This window comes from Epinephelus moara, chromosome 23, assembly GCF_006386435.1.
Source record: "Epinephelus moara isolate mb chromosome 23, YSFRI_EMoa_1.0, whole genome shotgun sequence".
NCBI classification, from domain to species: Eukaryota; Metazoa; Chordata; class Actinopteri; order Perciformes; family Serranidae; genus Epinephelus; species Epinephelus moara.
The window spans coordinates 31253757-31273975 of NC_065528.1; the positions used below are offsets into that span (position 1 = coordinate 31253757).

The following is a 20219-nucleotide window of genomic DNA, read 5'->3' on the forward strand; positions in this document are numbered from 1 at the left end:
ATTTTGAGAGACTTTTCTCTCCTCACGTGTCAGAGGGAAATTTTTCACTTTCCACTGAACTACTTTTATCTAAAGGACGGAGTTACTGTGAGTTTGTAGATTCATTTGTAAGTGAATACTTTGTCACATGATCCCAAGTGAACCATCTCCAAAATAACATCAGGTTTATTAGTTTTATCTCAAGTTGCAGCTCGCACCGTTTCAATATTTGAGTTTTAGCTTTTCCTTTTATTTTGTTGAACTTTTTTTATGTGTCTATTGTAACATCTGGTTGAATATACACCGTCACTGTCAAATAAACTAAACACTGTTGTTTCTTATTTTCACCGCAATTCTGCATTTTAAAACATGAAAATAAACTGGACATTTTTAAATTGTCATTCTTTGACTTCCATACACACAGTATATACATATAGTTCATTTTCCAGGTTAAATGTTTGATCATGATGAAGTCTGTCAGAAGACGTGTTTAATGTTGGAGGGAGCTGAAGTGGAGCGTGATCAATCATCTTATTACAGATGTCTTGATACTGTTCTATCAATAAATATATTAAAATATGCTTTATGCATTAATGTTGTTGTTACATAGTTTAGCCAGCAGGGGGCGCTGTGACATCAATTGTGTACAGCCGTTTGGTGACACATCTAACTATCAAAATATAGTGATGCTATGTGTCCTACTGCTCTGAGTATATAAGTCAAAGTTATGAATGTCAAGTGTCAGCATGCTAACATTTGCAAAAGGATAATGAAATGTCTGTTTTGTGTTTAATGCTAACACTGACATGCTAACATTAATGCTAACACTGACCTTTTATCACTGAAACATCATCAAGTCTGTTTGTAATCAGTTTCTTCTCTGTAGCAGAAGCAAATACAATAAAAACTGTTTCCAGCCTTCAGGAGAGAATCTGCGGAACACTCCTTTAAAATCAACCTCAGACTCATTTCTGCTTTATACACTTTTAATCATCAAATCCATTCTGCAAACCACAGTAGTGCAAGATTACCTGTGAACACGTCTGTGAGTCTCACAGACCGACATGCTGCTGTTGACTCCTCCCACAGGTGAGCTGTGTCACCTGTTGTGTTCTCCTGCAGCTCAGATCACACCTGAGATGTTTCCTCTCACTGAGCTGCTGCAGATAAAAAAAAAACAATAAACCAAGGTGAGGATCTGGATCTGTGAGGTTCTGCTGAGGTCCAGTTCAACATCCACAGCTTCGCTTTAGTTTGAGGATCCAAACAGACGATGAGCAGCTTCTCCACAAATGAGACGTTCAAAGACTCAGAGTCCGTCTGTAAAAGTGTCCGTCGTTCTTTTGTCCAAGTTTTTACTGCAACACACATCGGAAACGCCTTCATATCGACACAGATTGATTTATCAAATGTTCAGCATCGTGTCGCTCATGTGCTGCTGAGATCAAAACATCCTGACTTCTGTCCCAGAGCTGAAAACATCACCGTCTCCCTCATGATTTGATTCTGATTCAGAGGTACGATGGGATTATAAGAGAATTATTGATTCATCTTGAAAACTGATTTCTTCGCACTGTGTGACGACCTGCGACCTTTAAAACATAACGATGATCCATAATTAAAATAAACAGATGAATTTACCTCCATTATCTTTCATTAATACGACACAGTGTTGTTAAATATACCGACTTATTTTCCACAGTATCGATTCATTCGTTCATCTTCCATAACAACTTATCCTGTTATGGTCGTGAGTGTGTTGGAGCCTCTCCCAGCTGACACTGGGTGAGATTCACCCTGGACAGGTCACCAGACCATCACAGGGCTGACACATAGAGACAGACAACCATTCACACTCACATTCACACCTACAGACAATTTAGAGTCACATATTTTACCAGTGTTTCCAGTTCTGGTTGAAGAGCTGTTTATCGTTCTGATGCTGTTTTCATTACTAAAATACTTTGAGGAGAAATTCAGACAGTTTTAAGCAGCTGCTGGTGTTTGATGTTTGCAAATCTAGTCTGTCAGTGATGTTGATGAGCTGCTCCTTCTGCCATATTAAACTGAATATAAGACGACTCTGATTATTATTATTATTATTATTATTATTATTATTATCATCATTATTATTATTATTACCTCATTATTATCAGACAGACTCTTTAACAACAGCTGTTTGGAAAAGATGGGAAACACTTTCACACTCGTGCTCAGACACCGACTGACGTCCTGCAAGACTTTTCTATGGTCAAATAGAAACATAAAACAATCAGTCACACACACACTCACACTGTCATTACAGAAACTCCTGCAGCTCAAACTGACTTCAGAGCTGATTAACTTTCACACACTCACTCTGCCAACCAACATTTAGGCTAAAATCAACCCATAATGCAACACTCTCTCTCGTCTCTCCATTTAAAAAGATCATAAAACTTTCAAACTTAATTCCCAGATTTAAAAGAAAGTCCTATATTTGGATCAATACGGTGATTTTGTGACGTCATCTCTTCCTCACTGTGTGATGTCAGTCGACACGACGCTCAGTGAAGCGGCTGATGTGTGTTGCGCGTTTTACTCAGCATGACACTGACATGTCAGAAGCTGCTTCAGTCAGACGCCTCCTGACTGAGTGTGAGATCTGTGACACTGTCAGGATCAGTCTCAGGACACCTCGATGATCTCCATGCTGCCAGAGAAACTCGACTGACTCCCCACCTTCCCCATCTCCTCCCTGGACCTGCTGTCCGTCATCCCGTCTCCAAACTCCATCTGACAGCTGCGCCTCTTCAGCTGCTTCTCGAAGCTGCTCTCTTCGTGCCAGCTCCTCCTCGAGTCTCCGCGGTCGCCCGTCCTCTGCCGGCTGCGCCGCCGCACCGCCTCCAGGCCGTGGCTGCAGCTGTAGGCCGCGAAGCTGCCGCCGCTCAGGATGGCTGAGGTGGAGTAGAAGCGGGTGGAGTCTGAGGAGAGGTACCAACCGCCAGCCAGGGAGGAGGTGGAGACGGTGACGGGGCCAAGCAGGATGTCCGAGTGCCAGCCTTTCAGCGCCCCGCTAGATGCCGATTTGGCCAGATGCTGCTGGCTGCGGGAGAGGCCAAACAGGTAGCTGGTGGCGTTCTCCTCCATGCTGCCGCTCCGGTGCAACGGGTGCAAACAGTTCGGAGCAGCAGGTGGAGGTTTGGTGAAGCTGCTGGAGGCCGGCGGAGGTGCGACTGGCTCCGGCCCGTCGGCTTCCTCCTTGTCGGGGCTCTGCTCCGGCGTCGACTGCTCCGACACCTCCTCCACCGGGGAGAACTGACACGGTTTACTGGTCGGCTCTTTAAAGCCAGACGGTTTGAAGTACTCTGCGGCATCTCCTGATCCTCCGTGAGGGACAAACACCCGGTGAGAAGCGCTCCCACCCGGCTCGCCGTACGACTTGATGTCCAGAGAGAAGGAGCGCTTCAGCCGGGCGTTGTCTTCAGGTCCGTCGGCGAGCTGCAGGCCGCTCAGAGCCTGAGCCAGCAGACGCTCCTCGGGGGCGTCGGCTAAAACACAAGGTAGGGTGAGGGGCTCCAGCAGGGGCAGGCCGGGGCCCGCGGGGGCCTCCTGGCAGGCTGAAGGCTCCAGGTCGTCGGGCTGAGCGGGGACGTCACCGCCGCCGTCTGGGTGATGGAGGGAGTTGAGTTTAGTTTCAGTACCGTGAGGACTTTTGATCTTCTTCTCAAAGTCCAGCAGCTGACCCAGGAAGTTAAAGTTGGGCGAGATGGTCGGCCTCTTCTCCTTCACAAACCTGTCGGACACACAAAGAATGTGGCGCTGCATCATTAGTGTGAATCATGACGAGCATCTGTAATCAACAGTGACACGCGGGACAGATTAATTAGAGGGTTAATGAGGACTCATTAGGACACACTCTCTGCATTGTTTGGATCTATGTGCAGAGGAATGTGCACGACAAACATCAAACAGGAATCTGAACTCTGACAAACACGTCGACTCGGACAGAAAAGCTGAAGCTGCACAAATCTGTTGTGTAACATCTACGGTGGCTCTGGAGGAACTTTCTGAGGGGACAGTTTGAGCGGTGACAAGCAGAACGATACATAGAAGAAAGACAGAAAACATTTAATTTGATTCACACTTTAAAAACAGTCTTTCTTCTTTCTTTAAAACAGAGCCATTGTTTCCCTGTTGAACTTCTGAAGCACTTTGTGACGCCTGTTTTAATACGAGCTCTGTAAATGAATCGTTGATCATCCGTCTGGCCTTTAATAACAGTGATTGATATGTTGTGTGATACTGTGACGATGGTTTACGGGCACATGAGATTAATTAGTGATATGGGTGCTATAAACAGCCGCAGCCGTGTGTGATGACAGCTGCTCTGTTGGAAGACCTGTGTACACACACTTATGGTCATGAATCAGATTTATGACCTCTGGACGTGAAACTCTCACCTGTACGCCTCGTCCAGAGACATGTCCATCCTCTTCATGATGTAGGCAATGGCGATGGTGGCTGAGCGGGAGATTCCAGCCAGACAGTGAACCAGGACCCGAGCGTTGGACGCTTTAGCCTTCTCTGGAATACACAAAGATTCAGACTGAAGTGAGAGCAGTTCTTATCTCTGAACTCATACAGGAATAATTCTCTGATGTCGACTTCTCCACTGACCTATGAACTCCACCGATCGGTCCAACCAGGGCAGGATCTTCTCACAGAACGAGTCGTTGACAGGAACTCTCAAGAAGTGAGACTCCGGGATGAAGTCAGGTTTGGGGCAGGTGTTACTGGCGTTCAGGACGTAGACGATGTCGTTCTGCTGCATCAGATCCTGGAGACAGAAGATCAGATTGGATCAGTGTTAAAAGGAAAACATCACCGTCACACCCAGGTCTTAAACTGCGCAACGACACCACATTTAAATTTAACTTTAAATTTAGTTGACCCTCGACTGTGTGACGCTGAAACCTGAGTATCCTGGTTGAGACACAGCTTCGCCTAGAGAGTGAGCTAATCAGAGAAGTGACAACGGCTCTCTGGTACCTTGTTGAGGACATCTCTCTGGCAGCCCAGGTACAGGTGAGGCAGGATGCGGGTCGGCCCAATGTTGGTGACAGGCAGGCAGGGCTGAGAGATACAAGAGGGAACCAGAGTGGACTTCCCCTCACACAGACCAGGAAACAGGTGGGAGAACTCAGAGAACCCACCTGAGAAGAACAAACACACAGAGCGTCCGTGTTTTAATGACGAGTCACATTTACAGACGCAGATTACTGTCAGAGGGTCTGACCCATCAGCTGTGTGTCTGTCGTCAGTCTACAGCTGAACTCTTATCAGTGTTTATGGTTTTACTGAACAGCCTGCTCCACCAGCTACAGATGGCTCAGCCTCAACACTTGTTGCCAGGCAACAAGCCTGTGAATTGATCCTCTGCAGCCTCCTTCAGCTGCACACGTCCAACATGGAGCTGATGAGGAGATATTCTCACCTCACTGTGCACATGTGACCGCCGTCTGTTGTAGTCCAATAAAAACATTGTGAATTTAACTGTGGCTCTGAATATGATGTAACCCATCAGAGTTAATAAATATATTTTAAAAAAGGTCAGTGACAGAGAAGGTGCTGCTGAAGCATATTTTCTGACAATATTTATACTTTTTAATTTGTTTAATTTTCTCTCATTTATTTTAAATAAATCTATTTCCTTCACCTATTTATGTCATTTGTCTTTTAGTAATATTTGCCTTTTCTATTATTTTTTTAATGTGCCAAAAATATAATTTATGCACAAAAACTGAGATAAAAAAAAAATTTTCTTTATTTTTCCTCTCATGTTTGGACTCAAACCAACAACATGTCAGTCAACGCTTTCTGACTTCCTGTCTACAGCTCTCAGCTCCAAGTAGGGTTGGGTACCCTTCACATTTGTACCAATAACAGTACAGGTATCGTTTTTCAGCACTTTACCTTCTGTTACAACAAAAATATAATTTCTGAACAAGCTTCAGGAGTGACGTCATCTTTAATCACACATAGAGCTCTCTCTGTCTGTCTGTCTGTCTGTCTGTCTGTTTGCTTTATATGTTTCAAGTCGTCTACAGATATGACCAAGTCAAATTTAAGGCTTTTTAATACTACTTTATATGAAATTTAAGACCAAACTTGCAGTGGAAACACACATTATATATATAGTTTATAGTTTAATGTGTCATAAATGATATTTACTATTGCACTTCTTCAGTCTGTGTCTCTTTACAATCATTGGGTCTGTCAGGCTGGAGACATTTTCACGGCAATGTGACCAAAATATTTAAGACCCATCTAATCTGAGTTTAAGACATTTTAAGACCTGTAGACACCGTGTGTTAGCTCGTCTATCTCGCTCACTGTTTAGACCCAACTGACAAATATGTGACGTATGTATGTAACTTAAAAAACACAAAGAGCAGAGACAGGTCCGTCTGTTTCTGAAAGAAAACTGAAAAGGTCGAGCAGACGTTGAAACTATCGACTGTGCAGCAACAGGTTTCAGCTCGCTGAGAAGCTGATGAAGCTCCACGGTGCTTTCACTTCCTGTCTGACCTTAGTGCTCTCACCCAGATGTGCTCTCAGGTGCTGACATTTGGCACCAATTAATTTAACATGAACTTGACCTCAGCAGTATCAATGTAAGAGTTTGGTACCCAACCCTAGTTTCAAAACTATTAGCTTCAAAAAGCAGCTTCAAAAGACAAAAATCTTGAATCACAAATATTTAAGTTCATTTAAAAAAAACACACATACAGGAGGAAATAGTGCATTTGTTGGGGACTATTTTCAGCAGCGGATTAATCCACATTTGGTGCTCTAGTGTAGTATTTGTGGCAGCAGGACGTTGTGTGTGGGACTGATTAAAAATAAACTTCCCTGTGTGTGTTCATGGTTAATATCTGCTTCACAATTAATGGTAAAGATCTCAAGCTTTTGATTTTATTTTCAACCATTAGACACTGAAGAAGTGCCTGTTTTTCGGTGATTAATTAAATTATGACTGCCTATACTTTGATACATTTTACTGTTAGAGCCTGATATTCAAAATCAGAACTGTTCTGATCCTCTTTTCTGTCTAAACTTCCCTCTGAAACTTCCCCTCCTGCTGCAGTATTTATTATCAGTCAGAGCAGCAGGTTCCTCATTTATTCGCGCAGATTCAAGTTGTTGTTGTGTAACTGTTAAACCTTTGACCGAGTGATTTTGGAAAGCACAGAAGGCCTTTTTTTTTATACATGTGAGGGTGGAGTCGTCAGTTCAGCATTACATCATGGTTACATAACGTAACCCTCAGTGGAAAGAAGGGAGGACGTCTGCAGTCGACCCGCCTGTCGGTCAAACTAATAAACTGCTTTATCACAAGTGACTCAAACTCACAGCTCCTCTGTCAGAGTGGAAACAGCAGCAACACAAACACCGCAGAACAACATGGACGCCGCCTCTGCTGTAAAATATAGTTTCTTCTATCGCCTCAGTCTCACGGGGGGTTTGAGCCGCACTAGACTCGGCCTCATGGGGTTTTTAGGGTGCTGTGATTTCTGCTGTTTGGTGAACACAAACAGAAACGCAGGATTTGATATTTAAAAAATGGCATCAGTGGTGAAACGCAGCATTTTGAATGAAAAACAATACGTTTTACGATCACGCTACACTAGGTGCATTAAGTTATGTCGGGTCAGCTGGTCGACACGGCCGGTTGTCTACGCAAACGCGTGGTTAAAATGCAAGTATGTCTCTGGCCTTATGGGGGTTTAGACTTGGACAAACGTCGGCCTGATGGATCTTTTGACTCGGGCTACTTTAAGTCTAGTGTATATTTGACTCGGACTAGTCTCAGTCTCTGGGATGTTTTGACTCTGACTTGTGCGGGACTGACCTGAGAGCAGGTGTACGGAGGGGAAGCTCCTCTCCAGTTTCACTAGCAGGACACTGAGGAAAGACTCGGAGCTGAGAGAAGTCGGATCTGAAGAGCTCTGATCGTAAACGACGACCTCCTGATCGCCCTGCAGCTCCAACTGCAACACACACAGAGACACAAAGACACTTTCAGGACTTTTACAAGTTAATTATAACATTTTTATTACAATTACATGTGTTGGTCACCTTTGTTTTATCTTCACAGTCATGACACACACACATTTGAACACACTGCCTTTATCAAATTTTAGTGGTTTGATTATATTTGATCATTTAGATATTTCTACACAGAGAGGTTGTGTTTTCTGCTCCTGATAGGGCTGTGACAACACTGACACACTTTGGTTTATTTGATCATATTCCAGAACATTTAAAGAAGGAAATGCGAGGTCATTTGAGTCTGTTACTTAGCCCAAGGCTCGAGTGACACTGAATTTCTGAAGCCAAAACCGATGTAGATATTTGAGACTTTTTATAACTTGTCTGATCATCTGACTGCTTGTGTTTCTTCGACCCGTCAGAAATGATGAATCACCAAAATTAAGTTGTACAAAACCAACATTTTCCTTGAAAGAACTTCTGTGTTGTCGCGTGTTTTATGTGCTGCAGCAGCATCAGTCTCTCTCTGACTCTCAGTACGAAGGTGAAATCCTCTGGGGGTCGACGGCCTGCCTCTAAACCACGGTGGTTTGGCTCCTTTACAGTTTGTGCTCACTCGAGGAAACTCTGCTTTCTCTCCTTCGCTGCACACAGAATTAATTACAGCTCATAATCATACGGAAAATGTTGCCTCAGTAATAAAAACGAGCGGCCGAGCTTCCTCAAAGCCGTTATTCCAGTTTAACACAACACCACAAAAAGGGAGGAGCGGCCTCTGTGGCTCGCAAACTCTCTTTGTTAAATATAAATACACTGTTCTGAGGTCAGGCGCCCACGTTCAGAGGAGACGGAGAAGAGCAAGCAGGGGAAACATCAGATTTAAGTTTAAGTGTCAGTTTAAAAATAAGACACCACCATGAGATCCTCTGTATTCTTGTCTGTGTATATCATCTCCAGGGATTATATTCAATCCACTACAGCCCTCTTAGTTTTTCCTTATCTTTGTTTTTACTTTTGTGTTTCGTGTCTTTTTAGAATGTTCCTCTACTGCTTCCTTCAGTCTTTCATGTTTCCCTAAATTCATTAACTTCGACAGTATTGCATCAAAAGTCACACCTCTTCTTCTCTGACTCATAACTCAGTAACACCAGAACTAAGAGTGTCAAACTCATAGCTGAAGTCAAGTGACGGTTACTTCCTACAGTGCAGGTTTCCGTTATAAGGTAAGTACCGTTTTTTGATAAATGTGAAAATCTGTTGAAGTCCGTTATATTTAAATCTCTCCAGTCATAATGTCCGGTGAAAATAATTCCCCCTGAGAATATGTCAGGCCTGATCGGTTTCCACAAAGCGAGCAACCATTGCTCTCTGTCCACACCAAAAGTTCAGCTCAAAACGGCCATGCATGTCGCCCACACCCGGTTAGAACAGTTCAATACAAATCAATGCAATCAAACTGGTTTTGACGCCGAAGCTCGCTGACGTCACGTTCAGTTTGGAAATGGTGAGCTCTTTACACGTCGCCTAAACTAAGTAGGCTGGCATGATTTGTAGGTATTTCAAGTGTCTGAAAAATGAAGCCAATGCCGAAGTGAAAAAGCTGCAGTTCCTCTAACGGCCACTTGAGGCTGGCTCCAGAAGTGAGTCAGTCCCTGTAGAGCCCCATGTTAAAATGTTCAGCTTTACAGCAGCATGTTTACAGCCTGGTACAAATAACAGTTTCGGTCTATCAAGCTAATTTCATACTCAAAAAACCAAGATGGTGACTGTGGAAATGTCGGCTTCACATCGGGAGTCCATAAATCAATGGGTGACGTCATGGTAGCTACATCAGTTATTACACAGAGTCTATGATTATTATTCATGAGTCCATTCAATACACGTGGACAATATCTAGAACATTTCAATGTCCAGCATCAGTTTTGTCTAACTGTAACCCTGCTCCAGTGATCCAGATCACAGATGGATATATGTCAAAAAATGTACTTAAAAATCTCCATATAACTCCAGATGTTGCTTCGTAATCATCATGGTGTCAAGTTTCACTCTCAAAAGTAATCTAATGATTATTAATTGTAAACAAACATTTCAAACACTTTCTCTGATACACACAGGCAGACACAACCACGCACACTGATCACATTATTTACAAAAAACTATTGACAATCTAAAACAATGTGTCTCTGTTGTGGGTTTTCGTTTTAATGAAGTGAAAAACAAGATGCTCAAACACTGTTGGGAGTGTTTGTGTTTCATTTCCTTGTATGGTTTTAGTCACGGGTTCCTTGTTTGTTTAACTGGAAATAATCTTATAGGTCAGCAGAGAAACCACACAGGAACCAGTAACACCGCACTGAGCTGGAGATTATTGTTTGACAATAAATAAAAAACCCTTAGTCCACAAAGTCATTTTTGTTTCAGAACTTTCAAACTCATCTCACAGTCTTCATCAGCAGACGGATACATTTAGCTTTCATGCTTAATATGTCTTGACAGTTTACTTTAATGATTATAAAATGTAGATTTTGTAAAACGCTAACATGATATGATTAAAGATGATATTAAATCACCTGACAAAACTGAGGCAACTGCACTTCACCAACACCTCTCGTCTACTGCATCCTCTCACTTCTATTAGGGGGATTTACAAGCTCTAAATTAGTTAAGCATGGGCCCAGTGTGTGAGCTAAAACATCAGCCCCGTTTTATTTGTTGACATTTAGTCAAACTGTCTCCATTTAAAGAGCTGAATTATCTACTAGCAGCTCCTGTCTGTAGTGTGGCCATGGATGTACAGACAACTATCACTTTCATACTGTAGGAAACTAAAAACATAATGATTCTTCAAGTTCTACAGTTTCTTTTCTTTCAACAGCCCCTTTTACACAGCCTGATCAAGGTGGGATTGTTGTGGCATTATTCCGCCTCGTCGTTCTGTACAAAAGGCAACGGAGGTAGTAACAGCACTGAATCAACATTTTTGTAAAAAAAAAACAAAAAAAACAACAACAACAAAAAAACAAGCGTGAGCCGGCAGGACAGGACGGGTGTGACGTTTGAGGACATGTTATGTGTGCGACCCACCGCCGGGAGATTTAAAAAGCAGCTAATGGCAGTTAGCAGCTAACTCAAAGAAGAAGAGAAGCAGCCGAAGATATCCGAAAATTGGGGAGACAGTCAGTACGTTTACATGACACTTGAAAAAAACGAATTATTGCCTTAATCCGACTATAACTGGACAACTGAAGTGCATGTAAACGCGTTACTCCAACTAATATCGGAGTTCTCCAACTCCGATTAAGACACCCAGATAATGCGATTGGAATTCGATTTTCTCCGGCATGTATACGCCGTAATCGGAGTTAAACTAGACAATGCATGTGCGCATGCTCCACACCCCCCGCGCTGGCGTATGACCCCGGAACAGACAAGACATGCTATTGTTGTAGCCCTCCAACAGCATACGGCGTTCTTGTCTGCCTCTCGAAATCACCATGACCACGAGGGATAGCGTGCACCTTATCTGCACAATCAGTAACGCGTACATTACGTACGAGATGAACAAAGCTGTACGATTATCCATCTTGCTGTTGTTCGAAAATGCCGGTCTGCCGCCTGACTCCAGTTGTTTATTATTAAGTGACGTAATAGGTCAACCAGAAAGGGGTCCGTATTAACCCGCTGAAACGACGCATATCGCCACCTAGTGTTGAGGAGGAGGACATGTTCCCGTTAGTAATTCGATTTTCTCCGTTGCATGTAAACTGGGACAAGGACAGAAGTCCAATTAGACGCCAAAATCAAATTTTGAGCATAGCTCGATTAAGCTGTGCATGTAAACGTACTGAGTGAGGTCTGGGAGCTCCTGACCCTGTGAGCAGAGGATGAGATCAACCACCATAAAACTGAGACGGTAAATGATTTTTAGGTTATGGTTATTTTATTTCAAGCGCTGCCTGACGTGTATACCGTAAAACTTCGCTTAAAAGCCTTGTCCTCATTTAACGCCCGGTACCTTTTACTAGCCCAGTGTAGCTACACATTTCGACAAATAAAGGCCTGTCTCATTTAGAGGTCTGGTCTGGATGCCAAACAGTTCATTTTCTTTTTGAAGAAGTTCTTCGGATGTATAAATCCAGGATGTTGGCTCCCTCAAATTATGTGTCCATTCCTCCATCACCCTGTAAGGTATTCATATTCCTTTATTCCAAATGAATGATTCATACATGACATATTATCTGAAGCCAATATTCATACTGGTTTACAAAACAATTTGACTGTATTTCTTTTTGCTGAGCAACATGAAAGGAATTAAAGGCCTGTCCCAAATATGGGCCTGTTGATTTCAGAGACGTAAGCAGATGATACCCTGGGCTTTTAATTGAAGTTTTACAGTATGTCACAGTGGACGCTGACATTGTTGTGTTACATGTCACACCTCTTTTGCTTCAGAAGCACCAGCATGCTATCTAGAAACCACACACTTAATCTCCTTTATGATCCACGTGTCTCTGCTGACAAACTTCAATAACACCTGCAAGCACCTGTCCCTTCATCCTCACACAGCCTCCCCTCTCTGACACCCTCTGCTTTAGATCATTCATGTGTTGATGTGTCGTGGATCAGGATTTAGGAGGACAGGTGAACCTCCTGTGTTTGCGTTTACCTTCTTCTTGGCTGAGTGCTGCAGGAGCTCAGCGATCTGGACTTTGTCCTGCTGCAGCCTCCTCTTCATCAGCTTAGAGCAGTTCACGTTCACCGCCTCCAGGATGTGCGATGCGTTGTAGTCCACGAAGGGGCGGCTGTCAATCAGCACCACCCGGTCCAGCCCCCCCTCCAGCAGGGCCACCAGAGCCTCCGCCCCGATGGGCCGCACCGCTCCGGGCCGCGTCGCTCCAGGCCGCACTGCTCCAGGCTTCAGCACCCCGGACCCAGACCTGGACCATGATCCCGGTCCCGCAGGATGCTCCGACATGTCAAACTACTTCCCCTTCCCTGTCCCTCCCACCCCCCCACCCCCCTCCCTCCCTGACCGTAGTCCTCCTCCCCCTCCTCCTCCTCCTCCTCCTCCTGAGCGTCCCGGGCCGGCGGTCCAGCGCAGTGACGCAGCCTGGCGAGGAACCTCAGAGGATGAAGAGCTCCATTGTGTCGGTCGGGTATGATGTCATCCTGATGGCGCTTGGCAGCCCAAAACCCCGGGACGAGAGACACAGAAAAAGAGAGACAGACAGACAGACAGACAGAGAGGCCTCACTCTGCACTGAAAGGCATAAAAGCCAAACCCCCACTAACTACCTCTGCTGTGTGTGTGTGTGTTCTTGTGTGTGTGTGGAGTCTTTTGGTGGCGTGCAGGCCGGGTGGTGGTGGTGGTGGTGGTGGGGGGGGTCTCTTTCACACCACAGCAGGCGAGAAACAAAAGGCAACTTTTCTCCTGGACTGAGCACTGATGACATCACTCTGCACCTTCATCCTCGTCTTCATGCTTAAGTAGTCTCAGGCTCTGGGACAAAAAAAAGGAAAAAGACGCAGAGTCAGATTCGGCTTCAGTTTCATCACAAACTGTCTCAGTGATGACGAACGCTGCTCCACACAGACGATTAATAATCTACCATCATTTATATCGAACAAATAATTATTTAGATTTTCTATTTCTGCTGGAACACATCAGTCAGGTGCTCCTCTCCAGGAGAACGGCTGATTGTTCAGCTCTGTCTGACCAGATACTTCTGCTACTACAATTAAAGTTTGTGGCACCAGTTACATGGATCTGTGCAACTGCTACATCCTACGCTGCCGCCTGGCGTCTTTGTGTTGTTTAAAAAAACACCTGGACATTAACGCCTCCAGTCTCTTCAGCATTTCATGACTTATAGCTATAATTGTGTGTCCTAACATCAGCTTTCTGATGATTTACAGGACAGAAAGAAAAAAAAAAACATGAACATTGTTTTGTTTTCATGGGTCATGACGGTTGTCTGCCTGACTCATTCATCTTGTTCATCTCAGGGCGTTGTCACATTAGGTACATTTGATTTGTAGTGTGACTGAGTATGATTGCCTCCCCTCCCCACTGCTGAGCTTTCATATTAGTAATGTTGATCTGTACACTCGCGTCATCATTTATGTGTGGACACTGCTGCTGTGGGGACCGTCATCAGCTGGGCGCGGGGCTCTGCTCCTACCACCGAAGCTCCAACTGCAGGTTGACAGTCGAATCGAGGCCTGTGCACAGCGGGCTGCGCTGCCGTCTGATACAGACGCATCACTATTAAATTGAGACTGTTACATAACAGCTAAAAAACGTGTAGTAGCGCTGAATAGCAGTCCCTTTCCGTGTTATAGTACAACTGATGTCCAGATGTAAAGTGCACTATACTAGGGTACACACGAGCTACACTCAAGACCACGTTTTGGAGTGGACTCGGGCACGGATAGACGAACCATTCACACTAGGGATGCACAATAATATCAGACTAGACCGGATATCGGCAAAAAATCCAATATCCTGCATCCCTAGTTCATACTAATCAAACAAACATGACTTTGGGGTCAAGTGTACTCGGATATAGGCCCAGGTCCGTGATGTGAGAGCCCCCTCATTTATCTTGTACCACTGTGAGAGGTCACGAGATGATCACTCGTTCGGATAAAATTAGGTTGCTTCTTTCTTATGATCTCATCTTTGCTTTTTGGTTTGTACAATAATGTGTAGTTTTACTTCCTAAGGCACCAAGAAAGTATTCAAAAGCAACAAGTGAAAACTACTCAATTAAACTGCTCACAACTCAGAGACAAAGGGTCAGAAGTAAGGTTTCAGAGGACATAAATCACTGTTTCTTGGTTACAAGTGGATGTTTTGTCTTGAACGTGGCTCTATATGAAAGGTCAGATGGTCACCGACATTATTAGGATTAATGCTCTAAGTTCCATGTCAATCTGTCCAACAGTGTTTTAGGTATCCTGTTCTAGATCAAAGAGCGCCATCTACAGAAACTTTCATCATCTTAAAGCAGAATACTGGAGGTTGTTTGACTGATAGGTAAGTGATCTCTGAGGCAACTTTAACAGAGAAACTCCTGGTTTTACCACCTTCAAATTAAAGTACAGAATCTAATAAAAACACTGCGTCCGCTCCGAAGTCGCTGATTGAAGTTGATCTTTTTAACTTCCTGTTAAGCGCTCCTCTCTCCTCACACTGACTCAGAGATCTGCAGCAGCAGGAAATTCCCTTGTGTTGTAAAACCAGCAGTTACAGAGTCGACTCAACACAAAAAAGAAAATCCCCAAACATGTTCCTCCTCCAGCGGCCCACACACCAACACACACACACACACACACACACACACACACTGTGAGCCCAGAAAATTCACAACCAGCTCCAAACAAAATAAATCTGACACGTGTCCTCAAACTTTGTTTCAGTGTTCCACTCCAGACTGAATGAATGGAGTCACATATTTAAAACGCAGACACACACAACTCTTCACTTCGTCTGCTGCTTTTAGGAGGTTTTATATTCTCAGGATTCAGGACTGTCTGGGAGATTCTGTAGGGGGTAACTGCTCTATCCAAAGGGGACATAAGCGATGCTAAGACAACTACAAAGAATGTGAAAATTACAAATTAATTGTATTAGACATATTATCAGATATACTCTTACTAAGGCTGCAAACACCTTTTTATTCCTTATTCAAAATTAGGACAAGAATAACCTGATAACATCACACACGTCATTAAAGATGACCAGGGATGACTGATTGCTAACTAGATTTGGGTCGGTTCTCGGGGACTGAGCTAGGGGGTGCAAGTGCAAGTGCGCCGAGGCCTCTACTGTAGCCTGGGGTTTGTTTAACAGTGACGGGGAGTCGATAATGGCGGACAATTTAGTCTCGAAGAAATCAAAGAATGCGCCACTATGACAACACTTTGGCTTTGAGCCAGACGAAGGCGGCAACCCTTGTTTGCACTGATTGAGTAAGCTAAACCTGCACATTTTATTTGTAAGGAATAAAAGAAACAACGTGTCGTTTTTTTATTTTAAATGAGTCAACTGCGCCCCCAAGTGGCGAAAATCTTGTATTACCAACTTGATGCGGTTTTTCACAAAAACCTGACCGTTATTTTTTTTCTCATACCGACCCAACCCTATCGCTAACCAACATGTAGTCTGTCACGTCTGTCAGCCAAGTCACGACACAATTTTATGACTCCACCCTTGCCTAATCTCACATAGTGACTGTCAGATGGGATGAAAATGTCGTGTATACAAGTCAACCATGTCAATCTTTCCATCAACTGCAGTCAAACTGCCAGACTAGGCAGCGCTGAGCAAATATCAATGAAGATTTTGTTACGAAATTAGCTATTCTAGGTTATTCGGAAACATTTTTATTGTACTTGAGTTTTTAGTTTGATGCCTGAAACAATTTCTGTGGTTAACACAAGCTTAAGAAACTTTCACATTTTGTCCTACGACATAAAATATGTAGGTAAATACCCCACTAATGAGTTTTGAAGTATTGATGTGTCTTTCAAAAAAGACTGTTCTCATCAAGTGACTAAATGAGACTATAGAGAGCTTTACAGTCTCATTGTGGTGGCGACATTAAGTCATGCGACTGTGGTGTCGTTTGTTTATAACCTAATGTTAGCTTTTTACCTCTGGCGACTGCATTTACACTTCAAAAATAATAGAAGTTGTGTTAATATGTGATTATGTTTGTATGTGATTATCTTGCTGTACAAAATGTGCAAGTATTATAATATACTCAAAGGCTTTTTGATGAGGGAACCAGGGTGATAAACAAAAAACTTCATTCCTGCAGCAAAAAATCTCACTTCCAAACAGTCGTAGTCATTCTGAACAAAAGCAATCCATGCATATTCAAAGCTAATGAGAGACTGTGAGTGGCAGTAGCACAAAGTGCTGCAACAAAAGAAGACAGTGGCGTAAAATAATAACAAACCTCTGTCTGTGTGTTCTGAAGCAGAATCAGTTAAAATACTTTCAAACCATCTGAAGCGTCCAAACAGGCAGCTGCAGCCCGAGGCTGCATCTCTAACATCATGTTCCACTTCACAGAATAAAACAGATTCAATTATGTTTTTTCAAGCCGGGACATTCCTCTGCAGACATCTGATCTCAGTCAAATTACCAGCTACAAAATCCTCCGAACAGATGGCATCAGAGTCTTATCCCGTATCAGACAGACACGCACATAAAAATATATCTGTATAATGGTGATGTTTCACAGAGGTTACAGAGGGTCAAGACTTCTGGATCTGTCCGTGAGCTTGCCCCAAATACTGAGTGTAACATTATTCATTCATGTGGTCCACGCAGTTCAATGGTGGTTCAATTTCTGATTTGATTTTCTTACCCACCAAAAATGATAATGACAAGAGTAAACAAAAGTTACAACTAGAATTATGGTGTCGCAGCTGTGCGGCTACACCAACCAGTTGAGTTACAGATTACATCCATGTCTGTCCACGATAGTTGACAACGCTTTAAAACATGGACACTTCACACACATAAGATCTACACAATCAGCACAGTTTCAATATTACTGTCACCATTTCAGTATCTGAACAAATGTCTCCCCTTCTGTTCCTGAGATATGATGTTGAAAAATGGCCAGATAATTGTTTTTGCAGAACATTATGACCTCACGGTGAAGCTGCACTTTGACCTTTTGGATATAAAATGTCCTCACTTCATCATTATATCCATTATATCTGACATCTGTGTAACACTTTTGTTATAATCAGTGAATGAGTTCCTGAGTTTTGGCCAGAGACATATTTTGTGAGGTCACAGTGACCTTGACCTTTGACCACAAAATTCTAATCAGTTCATCTTTGACTCAATGTCGACGTTTGTGCCAAATCTAAAAAGAAAATTCCGCATGGTGTTCTCAAAAAAATAGACAGACAAGGTCACAGTGATCTTTGACCATCAAAATCTAATCCGTTCATTCTTGATTCCAAGTGAACGTTTGCGCCAAATTTGAAAAAAATTGATTGTTCACAGGAATGCCCACCAACATCTAATGTGTTGAATGCAAGGAAAATCACCTTGAGGCATTCCTGAGCTAATTGTGTTCACAAGAATGGGACAGACGGATGGATGGAAGGAAGAACGACCTGAAAACATACAAAAGTAGTTTTTATATTCAGGTTGTAATCAGAAGAATATAACTTTCTAAAAAGAATAAATAATGACAGATAGTTTTCTGCATCCCAAAGTACAGCAGCTTATTTAACAATGTGTTTGGCAGGTTAAACATTAGTTTTTATCTTTAATGAAAAATTGTTCCATTACAGATTAGCAACGTATAAAAAGTAGGGGTGGGAATCCACGATACGATATTATCACGATACTTGAGTCACATTACAATATTAGTGCGATTTTAAATATGTTGTGATATGCTGAGTAGTATTGCGATAAAATATATTGCGACTTATTACCTTTTTTCAACTGGAAAACTTTGTCAACATCTGTTTTATCCAATACCGTAAAGTTTTCAGTCTGTTAATCTCATTTCAGCCATTATATTGCAGCAAAATGTGTCTAGTGGACTGAAAAAGCGACTGATTATATTATTCTAGGCTGTGACCTGGAGTTTCATTTGTATTTGTCATATTTATAATATATACACACACATTTTAAAAAATCGACACTTGACACTGTGTGACAATACGATATTGCCACAAAAATATAATGATACTATGCTGTCCCTAATAAAAAGACTGTCTTTTGTCTCAGAAGGAACTTGTTCTTGGTGTCCTGATGTATCATTTAATTTACACAGATTTGTTTCCTATGTATTTTTTGCGTTTAAATAAGGCAATGGATAATAAATATATTGTTTAAACAAAAGAAGAAGATCTGATAAAATGGTGGAAGAGCTTATTTTGTGTTCAGAGAATATGGTTTTATAAGCCTCACACACACAGGACAAATATCAAACTACTTTGCTTTCTAATTTAGGCCCTTTATATAATACAATTTATTTAAGAAACAGCTGACCCTTGTGACCAAAGGATGAATTTATTCTGTTGAGAGAAAGTTTCTAACTCAGAGGGAGCTCATAAAAAAGATGACGTAAAGTAGTTTTGATCTCCAAATATTCCCTCCAACTTCCTCTGCAGCTCATAAAGTGACTCAGCAGTAAAAGTTGTTTATGAACAAACTTTTAAATCTAGAGACACATCCACGGGAACGAATGTTTGCCTTTTTGGACATATACGAGATAAAAATCACAGCAGAAAGAGGAGCGGCAGCTTCAACTCCAATCAGGTCACAAGAAAACCAGGTCTCATCGTTTTGGTATTAATCAGATAAAGTGTTTCCTGGTTACACCGACAGCAGGTGTGGTTGAGAGTTCAACCTGTCTGACGACTCTGACCAAAGGTTAATAACTAAGCTGTGATAGCAGCCAATCAGAGGACTTTAACCCCTCGCTGACATCAGAGACAGACAGGTGAGGCTGAGCTCACCTCAACAAGAACAAACACGGATAATATTTTAAATAGCAGAGCTGCTAACTGACGTATCAGGAAGTTACACCTCAAACTGGTTCACAAATATAAACAACATACTAAAGCTGACATAAGGAAATAATTTAATATATAAAAAATGCAGCTTTTCAGGCATTCTCAAAGCATCAGAACTAAAATTATAATGGTCATTATCAGCCACTAATATCAATCCGTTATGCTCAGGTCATGACTGGAAATTTCTGAAAAGGGATTTTCCTGGTAAAAAGCCACAATATAATAAAATTGAAATTAAATATAATGCTGCTCCTTCAAAGAGAGGAGAGATGTTCCTTCTTTTTATTTTTAGAGGCCTGGAGACAAAATTATCTCATAATTCACTTGAAAACGAAACATCACTTTGAGTAGCAGAAAAGTGTTTCTTTGGCTCTCGACTCCTCAGATTTATCTTGTGATCTCTTATTTGCTTCCGACCCCCGGGGTGTGAACTGCTGGTTTGTCTATTAACAACATTAATGAAGAGGAGAGATGTGTCAGGATCCATTTAGTGAGTGCGTGGTTGATCGTTATTACTCAGAGCAGCACGTCACAATGTCAAGTTTTTACAAGTTTAGAAAAATCGAGACAAAGGTCCTGATCAGACGGAGTATGTTTCAGCAGCCTGGGTGCCTTTTTGTAATTGTTTTCACTGACAGTAAAGTGTT

General features: G+C 42.5%; 1 protein-coding gene across 1 annotated transcript; it reads right to left on the reverse strand.

Annotated features, from left to right (window-relative positions):
• Positions 1–947: 947 nt before the first annotated feature.
• On the reverse strand, positions 948–13022 carry dusp16 (dual specificity phosphatase 16). The gene is made up of 6 exons (XM_050036311.1): positions 12680–13022; positions 7874–8012; positions 5011–5174; positions 4639–4798; positions 4422–4545; positions 948–3754 (listed from the first exon to the last, which is right to left on the reverse strand). Exons 1-6 carry the CDS (start codon positions 12986–12988, stop codon positions 2647–2649), a joined length of 2004 nt encoding a protein of 667 aa, XP_049892268.1. The 5' UTR covers positions 12989–13022; the 3' UTR covers positions 948–2646.
• Positions 13023–20219: the final 7197 nt, after the last annotated feature.